The sequence below is a fragment of the Larus michahellis genome, chromosome 7, assembly GCF_964199755.1.
Source record: "Larus michahellis chromosome 7, bLarMic1.1, whole genome shotgun sequence".
Taxonomy (NCBI): Eukaryota; Metazoa; Chordata; class Aves; order Charadriiformes; family Laridae; genus Larus; species Larus michahellis.
Window position 1 is genome coordinate 21,445,607 of NC_133902.1, and position 11,621 is coordinate 21,457,227.

At 45.3% G+C, this 11,621-nt stretch overlaps 1 protein-coding gene across 2 annotated transcripts; it reads left to right on the forward strand.

Annotated features, from left to right (window-relative positions):
• The first annotated feature begins 2,825 nt into the window (after positions 1-2,825).
• LOC141746111 (nucleoporin NUP35-like) lies at positions 2,826-8,211 on the forward strand. Of its 2 annotated transcripts, XM_074593908.1 has the most exons (8): positions 2,826-3,409; positions 3,861-3,921; positions 4,529-4,670; positions 5,063-5,132; positions 5,223-5,351; positions 6,919-7,089; positions 7,489-7,519; positions 7,960-8,211. In XM_074593908.1, exons 2-8 carry the CDS (start codon positions 3,900-3,902, stop codon positions 8,070-8,072), a joined length of 678 nt encoding a protein of 225 aa, XP_074450009.1. In that variant the 5' UTR covers positions 2,826-3,409; positions 3,861-3,899; the 3' UTR covers positions 8,073-8,211. The 2 variants fall into 2 exon arrangements, with proteins under 2 accessions (XP_074450009.1, XP_074450010.1); XM_074593909.1 differs by lacking the exon at positions 7,960-8,211 and having other exon boundaries at positions 3,337-3,409; positions 7,489-7,663.
• Positions 8,212-11,621: the final 3,410 nt, after the last annotated feature.

Here is an 11,621-nt window from a genome sequence, read left to right on the forward strand (position 1 = left end):
TGAATGATGATTTTTTTATTTTTTGTTATAAAAATTGAACTTCCCTCCCCTTGAGGTTTTCTTTTGGAGGTGAGCGTCTCAAGTAATTATGTGTTGTGGAAGCTCCGGGTCTTTGAGACAGAGGTCTCTCTTGTCTGGGAAGAGAGCAATTAGTTTGCCGTCACTCGGGAAGCCACATGCAACTATTCCTTTTGTGATTTTGTGGCTGTGTTAGTGTGGATCCACATCAGCATTTCAGTGTGGGTCAGTAGTATGTTTGCCAGGTGAATATCCAGTCGTACCTATCTCTATGCTTTGCTTCATACTGCAGTGTGGTTTCAAGGTTTTTCAACTGTACTTCTCTGGTGAAATGACATTGGAAGGTTAGTCCAGGAGCATGCCTAATGTCCCTCGGATGCTAATGTTGTCCCTAAATGAGGGTTCTTCACCCACTGTGCGAGAGCCAATACACACATGGAGTTGAGATATTTGTTTTTATTTCGGTTCTGCAGAATCAGGTGCCGCGCATTTATCAACAGCCAGCACAGCTCATGTTTCCAACTGCCCAATCTTTCTACTGATGAAACACAGCTAGTTGGTCAATAATGATTCACTCACCGCTCCTGACTGTACAGATGCAGCTCAGCTCATGTTTAGACCATTGAGGGAGGTTACCTAATTAGCATGCTCATTATTCTCAACGGGGGGTGTGTTTTAGCATTACCGTTGCCCCAGGTTAGTCTGGGATACACTCTGGTCTCGACTTTGGTCCAGAAGTTCCATTTTTTGCTGTCTTCTAAGGCAGCAGCTGCAGCAGAACAAACACATGTGACATGTCGTTTGGTTTCACACCCTCTTCCAGGTCAGGCACCTTCTGTGGCGTCTGGGCCACGTGCCAGCCAAAACCTCTTGACCAAGAGGCTTTGCTCTGTGGAGGTCACTGATGGGTGCCCAGGTCACAGGACAAAGCTGGGGCTCGTCCTGAGTAAAGTCCCCAGCGCATCTGGGGAGAAGCTAGGTTTCTGCCTCGGGGCACTTTGGGCTTCACCGATGGGCGTCCAGAAGAAGCCTCTGCGCGGGCAGATACCACGGTTTCTGAGGTGATTTTCCCGCATGTGCTGACCGAGGCTTCTGGAGCGCCGGTCGCCCCTCGCTCGTCGGCTCCCCCCGGCCCGACACCCGAACGCGGTCTCCCAGCGCGCTCCCAGCTGCTTCTCGGGGAAAGCCCTTGGCCGTGCAGACGCCTCCGGGCCGAGCACAGGCGTCCGCCGGCCCGGCCCGGCCCGGCCCGGCTCGGCCGTCTTCGCCGCGGAGCCGCCGCCCGCAGCTGAGCGCGGCCGCGGGGCCGCCGCCCCTTCCCGGCCTCGCGCCCCCTGCGCCTCTGCCCCGCGCCCCGCGCGCGCCGCTCCCGCCCGCCGCTGGCCTCGCGCGGAGCCGTTGGGCGGCGCGAGGCGCCTCAGAGGTGGCGGTTGCCCGGCCGAGGTCGCCCGGCTCTTCCCCCGGCGCTGCCCGCGCTCCGCTGGCCGCTTTTTTTATTAGAGGGTTTTGGCATTAGCGCAGGAGACGCGGTGATGGCTTCCGGCACCCCGGCCTCTCCAAAAGCAGCAGACGCGGCTCGGTTTCTGCCCGAGTTCCTGACGGGCGGTTTACCCGATGGGGCGGGACGGCCGATACCCGATTTGCGTGGCCACACAGTCTGCGTGTGGGAATTTTGGGCACTACTTGCAGGTCAGAGTTGGTTATGTGCTGAAACTTGTCCTGAGAGTCAAAATCTGGTCTGTCTTACTGCTGCTCTACATGACTGTTGCAAAGACTTGAATTCGGCTTGAGTTCTCGTAGTTTTGTAACTTGCTATAAATGAGCTCAACTCATTGAACAAATGGGGAGCTAAAGTGTACCCAATAGAGTTTGGCTAAGTTCTTCCAAGTAAACTTGAGTTTAATACATTTGAGTTTGAAATGTATTTGAAATGAGTTTGAAACATGGCGGGTTTGGTACCAGGAAAGGCTGTTGGACAGGGAAGATGATAGGAACCTCTCCTAATATAAAATCAATTCATACAGCTCGTGACAAGTCAATTGCACATGCAGCCATCAATGTTTTCTCTCTGTTTAAAACAGAGATGTCTGCTGGCAACCTACAAGCTGCTCGTGCAAGCTGCTGGTTTCTTTGCAATGAATTCTAAGAAGTCACGTACAGATTGCCAGAGTCGTAACAACTGGATGGAGAAAGACTACAAAGCACTTATTACTTAGTATCCAAGTTGTATTTCCAGGATATATGTCTGCTGTAATTGGGCTGGAGTAGTGACTTTTCATAGCTGTGAATGCTCAGCTCTTTCAAACCACTGACTTCGTCTGGCTAGAAATAGTCCTTTCCTATGCTTCTGCGGTGGTGGTACTATATGTCTATGTTCTTCTCTGAGCAGTATGAGTGAGTAGTCGACAGCTTCACGGATTAACTTCACGTCATGGGTGGTCTTGGCTTTTGTATCAGATCAGTTGGCATTATCGAAATATCTGATGGTGTTAGCGTGCTAGTCATTTTGGAGGAGAAACTGAGGATTAAAGAACATGCAGGATAATTGTCGATATTCTTGTCTTTCCATTTCAAGCAGAATTGGACTCGATGATCCCTATGGGTCCCTTCCAACTTGAGATATTCTAGGACTGGTGGTCTGCTGGTCTCCTGCTTTTTGATCTTGTCCGCCCTGCCACCCCCCTGCGCCCCCAATACAAGCCGCTGAGGGAAATACTTATGAAATTGACAATAATCGTGTGAATTTCACCTGATTGATAGTTTTTTAAAAGGGTTTATTACAGCCTCAGGGTATGAACTCCAGAAAAGAGGGAACCAGTAAGATACTAACGCAGGCCTCCCAAAAGGGGTGGTTAAGTATGTCACTGGAACTGGAAACCTTGCTGGGAGGAGAGTGCTTTGTAGAATACACTGTAAGAGTTCTTGGAGGTCTTTGGGGGTTTTTTGTTTCTTCTGCTTGTTTGTTTGGTTTTTTTCTTCCCCTTGGGGTAACCACACAGAATGTTCAGAGGTATGCCAAGGTCTTTCAGTCAGTTTAATTCTTGATACTTGCGTAAGGAAGCAGGTTCTGACACCTGTGCGATATTCTTACATAGAACATTCCAACCTGAAGAGTTCGGTAGGCCAGATGGTTTTGCAAACCCCCAGTGAAAGAATCAACAGTCTTTCCTGGCCAAATTTCCCATTGAACTTTTGAGAACAAGTAGCAGCAGAGTAAAATTCCAAGACTTCTCAGGCTCTTCATTTATTCCTTTTGATTGCAGGAGGATCTCCCCCACAACCAGTAGTCCCTACACATAAAGATAAAAGTGGTGCTCCACCAGTTAGAAGCCTATATGACGAATTGTCTAGTCCTGGGCTTGGATCAACACCTCTAGGCTCAAGAATACCAGTAAGTGGCTTAGATACCAGCCTGCTCGTAGTAGAAGATGTGAGGTAGTTTACCGCTTCAGGGAGTTCTTTTAACTCAGTTGTATCAACTGCTGTGGCAGAACGCCTGGTGGGTACTTCAGCTCGTGCTGTTGCCTGGTCTGGTTGCTTGGTGTGCCTGTTCCTGTGTGGCCCAACTGCGAGCTGCGGTGGTGGAGCTGTCTCCTATTGGTTTTGCGTTTTGGTACGGTAGAGAATGACAAATGCAAATCCTGCCTCTGCTATGCTTTGTCCATGACAAATGCAGCCTTGTTGCAGCTTTTCACCTTCTTGTAAATGTATTGGGCTGCTGATTGCCAGAAGGGTCCAAATATTCTTGCCTGGTGCTTGAGTTCCCTGGAAATGATCTCTGCTGATCTGAGAAGTGTGCTTGTAAGAACGATTTCTGTTACACTTTCTGTGTTTTAATGCAGGCCAGCTTTTCTATAACACAGAGCCCCTTGGTTGGGAGTATGCCATCAACTCCTGGAACAGGTAGGTGTCCTGTCAAAATAGATAATCGGCTTTCTTACTGCTTTCCTCAATAGACAAAAATCATTGCTGCATCAGCTCCTTGCTAATTTATGAAGGAGTTGCATCTTTCTTCACTAGCTTTTCAAAAGGTATGTGGATGTGAAATACTTTTCCACTCTGAGAGTGACTGAATTGCAATCGACTTTACTTACTCCTTATTCAAAATGTGGTGTTGAACTGAGCACAGAGGTGGTTGCACTTGAGTGAAGCCACTGAGACGGATGGGTCGTCTTCCATCTTCATAAAGTTTCCTATCTTCTGTATGAACCTGTGGCTTCTTGCTAAGCTTAATTGTGCTGCCTTGTTCCTGTTTGGGTTCTGTGTTCAGCTGCCGGTGTCCGGGGCTGAAGGGGAAAGTTGGGGCGCGAGTCATAAGATTTCCTAGCATGCTTGCAGATGGGAGGGTTGGATTGATTTACCGGTTGTCTGTGTCTGCAGCTGAATCTCCCCCCAGCTCTTCCATAAGCAAACGAAGTGCTTGATACTGACTTGATTCTTTCCATGTAGGCTCCTAAGCTTGTCTGTCTGGCAAAAGTAATTTGTTAAAAATGCCATTTCAATTTAACAGCTTCAAGTGCGTTCAGTCCTGCAAGTGTTGGGCAGCCTAGGAAGACGACGCTTTCTCCTGCTCAGCTAGATCCTTTTTATACTCAGGGTGATTCCCTGACTTCAGAGGATCAGCTTGATGGCACGTGGGTAACTGTATTTGGGTAAGTGGATTTCCAAAGTATTAGAAGAATCAGGGGTGAAATCTTGGCAACGTGTGGAAAGAGGTACTTGGGCGTGCTGTTGTCTGGCATTCCTAGGTTCTGCCAGAAATACAGCTGTGGTTAAAGCCAGTAACTGCCCCTGTGTTAGTGAAGCACCTGAACTTAAGCTGCCTGTTATTTTCTCAAGTTAGAAAGGCAGCCTTCTAACCATTGAGGTGTGGTGAAGTAAAAGAGCCTAGCTGAGAATATTCCTCAAGTCACTGCTTCTAAAATGGCACGAACGCCCGTGACCTCTTTTGGATTTCTGAAAACCCTTCATAGGGTTCTATTGTAGCAGCAGACTCCATAAACTACTCACTGTAATTTTTTGCATATGTTTTTCCACATTTCAGATTTCCTCAAGCATCAGCTTCCTATATTCTTCTACAATTTGCTCAGTATGGAAACATATTAAAGCATGTGGTATGTCTTAGCTTGAGATTAATTTCTGGAAAGGTTCTGGCTCGTTCTTTAAAAGGCTGAGTGTCACAACTGTCCCTTAATCTCGCCTAGATGTCCAACACAGGAAACTGGATGCATATTCGCTATCAGTCTAAGCTTCAAGCCCGGAAAGCCTTAAGCAAAGATGGAAGAATTTCTGGTGAATCTATCATGATTGGTGTCAAGCCGTGTATAGATAAAGTAAGTTAACTGTTGTTTTTATTTAAGTGGAAGGCACTCTGGCTTTGGGCTTCCTCTTTATTTGTCCCGACGTCTTCTAGTTTTTCCATTTTGAACTGCAAAGCCTAGGAAGTTAACTTCTACGGGCGGAGTCTCTTCTACCTTACACGAGGATTTTCTTAAGCGTTTGGCAAAATTTCCTGCGGAGAAGGGTCGTGATTGGAAACCTCTGTGCTGCTTGGAAGCTACCCTGCCCCTCCCAAACCATGTTCCTTTCTTTTAAATAGCGGTTGGAGTAGGGCTGGCTGTATTTCAAGCTAATTTGATCATGGGCTCTTAGTTTTTAGACGTTGACAATGCTCTGCCCATGAATTCCTGCAACACTTTGCGTTGGTTACGGTACATGTGCGGGCTTCTGGTAGGGCTTCTAGTCTCTTCTTACCTTACTTGCTGTTTTGGTGTCCAGTTTGTATCAATGACTGAATTGTCCAAAAGCTGAAACTCGAGAAGCAACAATGCAAGACATGTAATTGTCAGGTCTCTGGCCTTTGTTGCTTTGAATTTTCTGTCTCTTGTGCGTAGTGTCCGCTTTCAAATATCAATGAATAAGCCCATAATCCTTAACCTCTATTTTTGGAGGCAAGGGAGAATTCTGGAGGCTAATGCGTGTGAGGGTTTGGCGTTAGTCTCTAAAGCTCGTCCTTGCAATTGGCAGCAAGATAGGATGGCTTTGACGCGAGTGCTCGGGCTTCTGATTTAAAAGGAGCAGTTAGTTCCACGGGTCAGCTCCCCTTGCGTTGAGCAGAGTGAGCTGCCGCCCCCACTGGACACTACTCCTATCCTGTGTTTTGGATAGCCACCTCCTGCCAGATGTGCTGCTGAATTTCTGTTGCCTTGAGGCTGGTTGAAGGCTCTGCTCCACTGAGTTTAAACGTGGCAAATTGGGTCTCCCCAGGCTGGTTGTCATTCCCCACCTTGTTTTCTTCTGGGTTCTTGGGGAACTTGTGGTTCCCATCAAGCCACTTGCTGCCTCTTCCATTTGACGTGCATTCCCTTCTAAACACAAGCTTACAGAAACACAGCCTTCTGACTCCTCTTCTAGCATTTGGTAAGGGGACGGCGTGAAACTCCTTGGCAAACTGAATCTGAGCCAAAAGCTGCAAGTTGGTAAGGGATTGGAGACGCTCCTGTAGGGATCGGGTCAAATATTTTGAAAAGTATTTAGAAAGAGGTTGTTATGCTACGTATGTTCAGCTGGCCTGAAAAAAAGTACCTCTTGAGGTTTGTTGCAAGTCTGACAAGTGTTTTATTTTCTCTACTTTTTCAAACCCGGCTGCCACTTAGTACGTACAGGGAAGAGATTTCAAGCTTTCACCGCTTTGCAATGGCATAATCCAACATACCAATGCTTGCGGTGGGGGAAATGCTTGGTGGTGCTCTGTACTGACAGGCAATTTACCCGTGGTCTTTGCTGACTTTGAGATGTGAAGATATGTTATCAAACGATCCTAGGTAATAGTTCTAGATAATAAGGGTTGAAATACTGCTTTTGAGTATCTGTTTACATTATATCATCCCTCTTTTTAAGACTGTGATGACAAACTTTGAAAGAAGCTCTACATCCTCCATGTCTTCAGTTTTAATTCCACCTACAAAATGCGTCTCCAGCACACCAGTACAGCCTGCAAATTATACGACGAGGTTTCCCACAATGAGACCTCTTGCACCACCATATAAAGCCTTCGCTAGTGACTACCAGGTAATTTAAGGGGAACAGCAGCGTGTGTTTCTTTGTGCTGTCTCCTCTTAGTTGTATGAGGCTGTACGCACATTAACTTCAATGTGAGCTTAGCCTTGACCTTTTCATCCTGTCATTTCTTTAAAGATGTGTTTCAAGTACAAACTCACTCTCTTCAGTCTCAAAAATAATAATAACAATAGTAATAATGATGATAACGATAATAATGATGATAGTAGTAATCTAGTGAAGAAATTAATGACTTGACATGTTTCCAGAGGTTTTGAAAATCTTTCAAAGATATTTTGTCAAAATACAGTAACACTCTGGGAAAGAAACAAAGACTGTGTATTTTAAAAAGAATTAACTGTGTGATCACTGATTCTGTTTTCTCTCTTCCTCTTTCCCGCTGCCTTCTAGGTGTTTTTGAATGGAGAAACTCCTAGGAAAGGTGAAAGTATTGCATCTTAAATAATGGAATATGTGTTTGGCTGGTAATATACAGGAGGAAGTAATACACGAAGTTGGTCAGGGTTTGAAGTAGGCTACTGGCATCTGTGGTTAGTTGTATAACTGCTGGTGGCAGTATTTTAACTTCCATCTCACCTGTTATGCCTTCAGTTAATTCAGCAGACATGTAGCTTGCACTGTAAAGGACGGTAATGTAGACATGATTTTAAAAACTGAGTACATGTAAAGAGAAGTGCTTTTTCCCCATTTGTGCTCTATTGTGTGATTGTAGAAAGCATATCAGCACTGACTATTTTTTTCCCTTTGTAATTACTTTCTGTAAATTACTTCCCAGTAAGTTGGAAATGTTTAAAATGGCAGCTTTGTTTCCCGATGCCTTTGAACTTATTTTTTGTTTGGTTGTATTTTTTTTTTTGAAAGGTGGTGGACTCCTTGGAGGAAGAACACTGTGCACAGCTGACTGCCCAGGACAGGGACTGTTCTTAGTATTTGCAATGTTAATGGTTTTTTTAGCATTTATTGCTGTTTTATAATTACGTCTGGCATCATGTTCTAAATGTCACAGCAACCTTTTAATTCTTTGTTTTATAGATAAAGATATAAAGTTAAGTTTTTCCTTATATTGTTTTTTAAATGGCTCTGAGTCTAATGCATATAAACTGTGTTTCTGTCAACTAAGTCGTATTTTCTGCTTTTTGGGAAATAAAACTCAAGGGATGGGTCCAGCCAGCATGGGTTTAGGAAAGGGAGGTCGTGCTTAACCAACCTGATCTCTTTCTATGACCATGTGACCCGCCTTCTGGACGCGGGAAGGCTGTGGACATTGTCTATCTGGACTTTGGTAAGGCCTTTGACACTGCCCCCCACAGCATTCTCCTGGAGAAGCTGGCGAATCATGGCATAGACAAGTGTACTCTTCACTGGGTTAAAAACTGGCTGGATGGCCGTGCCCAGAGAGTTGTGATTAATGGGGTGTAATCTTCTTGGTGTCCAGTCACCAGTGGTGTCCCTCAGGGCCCAGTTTTGGGGCCAGTTTTGTTTAATATCTTTATCAATGATCTAGATGAGGGGATTGAGTGCACCCTCAGTAAGTTTGCAGAAGACACCAAACTAGGTGGGAGTGTTGATCTGCTGGAGGGTAGGAAGGCTCTACAGAGGGACCTGGACAGGCTGGATCGATGGGCCAAGGCCAACTGTATGAGGTTTAATAAGGCCAAGTGCCGGGTCCTGCATTTTGGTCACAACAACCCCAAGCAGCACTACAGGCTTGGGGAAGAGTGGCTGGAAATCTGCCCAGCAGAAAAGGACCTGGGGGTGCTGGTGGACGGCCAGCTTAACATGAGCCAGCAGTGTGCCCAGGTGGCCAAGAAGGCCAACAGCATTCTGGCTTGTATCAGGAATAGCGTGGCCAGCAGGAGTAGGGAAGTGACCGTGCCTCTGTACTCGGCACTGGTGAGGCCTCACCTCGAGTACTGTGTTCAGTTCTGGGCCCCTCTGTACAAGAGGGACATTGAAGTGCTGGAGCGTGTCCAGAGGAGAGCTACCAGGCTGGTGAGGGGTCTGGAGACCAGGTCATATGAGGAGAGGCTGAGGGAGCTGGGCATGTTTAGCTTGGAGAAGAGGGGGCTGAGGGGAGACCTCATGGCCCTCTACAACTACCTGAAAGGAGGTTGGAGAGAGGTGGGGGTTGGCCTCTTCTCTCAGGTGAAAAATGACAGGACCAGAGGAAATGGCCTGAAGTTGTGGCAGGGGAGGTTTACATTAGATATTAGGAAGAATTACTTTACTGAAAGAGTGGTCAGGCACTGGACCAGCCTGCCCAGGGAGGTGGTTGAGTCACCATCCCTAGAGGTATTTAAGAAACGTCTAGATTTGGCACTTCAGGGCATGCTCTTGTGGCAGAGATTGTAGGGTTTTTTTTTGTGTGTGTATGGTTGGACTCAATGATCTCAAAGGTCCTTTCCAACCATGAAGATTCTATGATTCTATGTTGAAATCAAGAGCATGTCTGAGAAGCTGTAAATCCTTATGTCCTATATAATGTCATCAAACACCTTGATTCTTCTTTAAGTTCTTCTGTTTTGTAAGTGAACTTTCAGCTTAAATAGTTTATTGCTGGTATAAGCAGATGAAATTAAAGTGACCCCAAAGTTCTGGTCTTTGTAGATGAAGTGCTGGGTTTTGTTCATTGGAGTCCTTTGTGTGTGAAGATGGAGACTCTCTTCCGAATAGAAACAGCATGAAAGTAAGGAATTTCTCTGAACAGTCATTGTTTTATTTTGCTCACTTGTTTATCGCATCAGATTTCGGTATAGTTTACTGCAGAAAACAGTTTATGAACATAAGAATGTAGGGATGAGCTGAATTTTCCGTATGAAAAACTGAGAACTTTTCAATGATATTTTTTCCCCTTCTATTCCGTATGTCAGCACCTAATTAATTAGCATCTTGTTTAGCTGCCTTTGGAGCTCTGTGTGTTCTGTGAGAATCTGTCCCTTGTTGCAGAATTAAGTTCCAAAAAAAGCTGTCTTCTTTTTCAAGGATCTTTCCTGCCCCCTGGTGTCAAGAAGGTAATCTTGACTACATGAACAACGATAACCTGGTAAATGGATGCCTGTGGAAATCTTGGAATTTATAGTTCTGTGGTGTGGATTATCCAGTTATTAATAATAGACTATTTCTTTTGAAACCTGTAGTCCAAAATTGTTTTCAGACACAGTGCTGTAGCTGAATATTTTTATTGGAACCCAGACTGGGGGAGCTTTTTTGGGTGCGAGTATGTTAACTGGTCGTTGCTCTTTTGCCAAAACTCACGTTTCCTCCTGGCAACCAAATATGCAGCTGGCTTGAAAGAATCATAGTTGCAACACTGTCTGTCATGACACAAAGCACCATAAAATGGATTTATTAAGCTGTTTAGATCTGTTAATATATTAATAACGTACACTATGAATTCAACTAGTGACGGTTTCCGGTCTCCTGCTCAGAAATTTCAGCAATCCAAACTGCAACAGAAGTTAGACCTTGTTCCATAAAGTCATAAAGCTGTAATGAAAATTCCTCTTTATTTAAAAAAAAAAAAAAAGGTTTTTTGACATCGGTCAGAAGCTGATTTTCTGAAATGGAAATGTTTCTTGCTCAAAGCAGTTGCCTTTTAAGAAGTTCCCGGCAGAGCGGGTCCTCAGAGATGAAGCACTGGGCAGTAGAAGTCATGAGCAATGAGACTTTGCGCTCTCTCTGCACTTCTTTGCTGGCCTTTGGGTTCTCGGTTGTTACAGTCAAGATCTCATAAAACCGTGTTCCTCCACGCTTTCAGCACGGCCAGCTGCTTTTTAGTATCCTGATGGATTGTGGCACTGGGGATTTGATTTTCCCCCCAACCCTCAAGAGTAAAACCATTTGGGAGGGATCTCTTATCTCACTGATTTTTCTATGCTAAATGAAACTTAAAAAAAAAAAAAAGCTAAAATTGTATAATTTACAAACTGACTTGCATTGTTTAAACTGCCACTGCCAAATGGCTGTGGCATACATTTTATGAGGCGTACTGAAGCAGTTAGGTATTTGTTGTACTTGTTTAAAATGAGGGGCGACTGAATGTAAAGGGCTATTTTCCCCTGCTATTTTAACGGGGAGCTCTGAAGTTCTGCATTTCTGCCTGGCTTTCAGTGGCGTGTTTTTTCCGGCAGCCTGGGGAGTTGCCTGAGAGCGGATGGAAGGGAAAAATTATTCCCTGCGTGGAAAAGAATTTTTTTTTTTTTTGAGGTTGAATTCCCCAGGAAAGTGGGGAGCCCCAAGGTTTTTAGGGTTATGAAAGCACTGTCGAGTGACAGCAAGGACAAGCCACAGCTTTGCCTCCTGGCACCTTTGGTGTGGGAGCAGTCACTGGATGTTTGATGTTTTTGTCCCAGCCCTGGGACAGTAAAATAAGGTGTTTTTGAGGATGAAGTCGCCAGGAAAGTAGTGAACGGAAAGTAGTGAACATAGTGAAACGCTTAGGTGTCAGTTCTAAAGGTTTAAAAAGAGAGGTGACTGAATGTTACCGGGTTTTCCCCGATATTATGACAGAGTGCACTGAGATA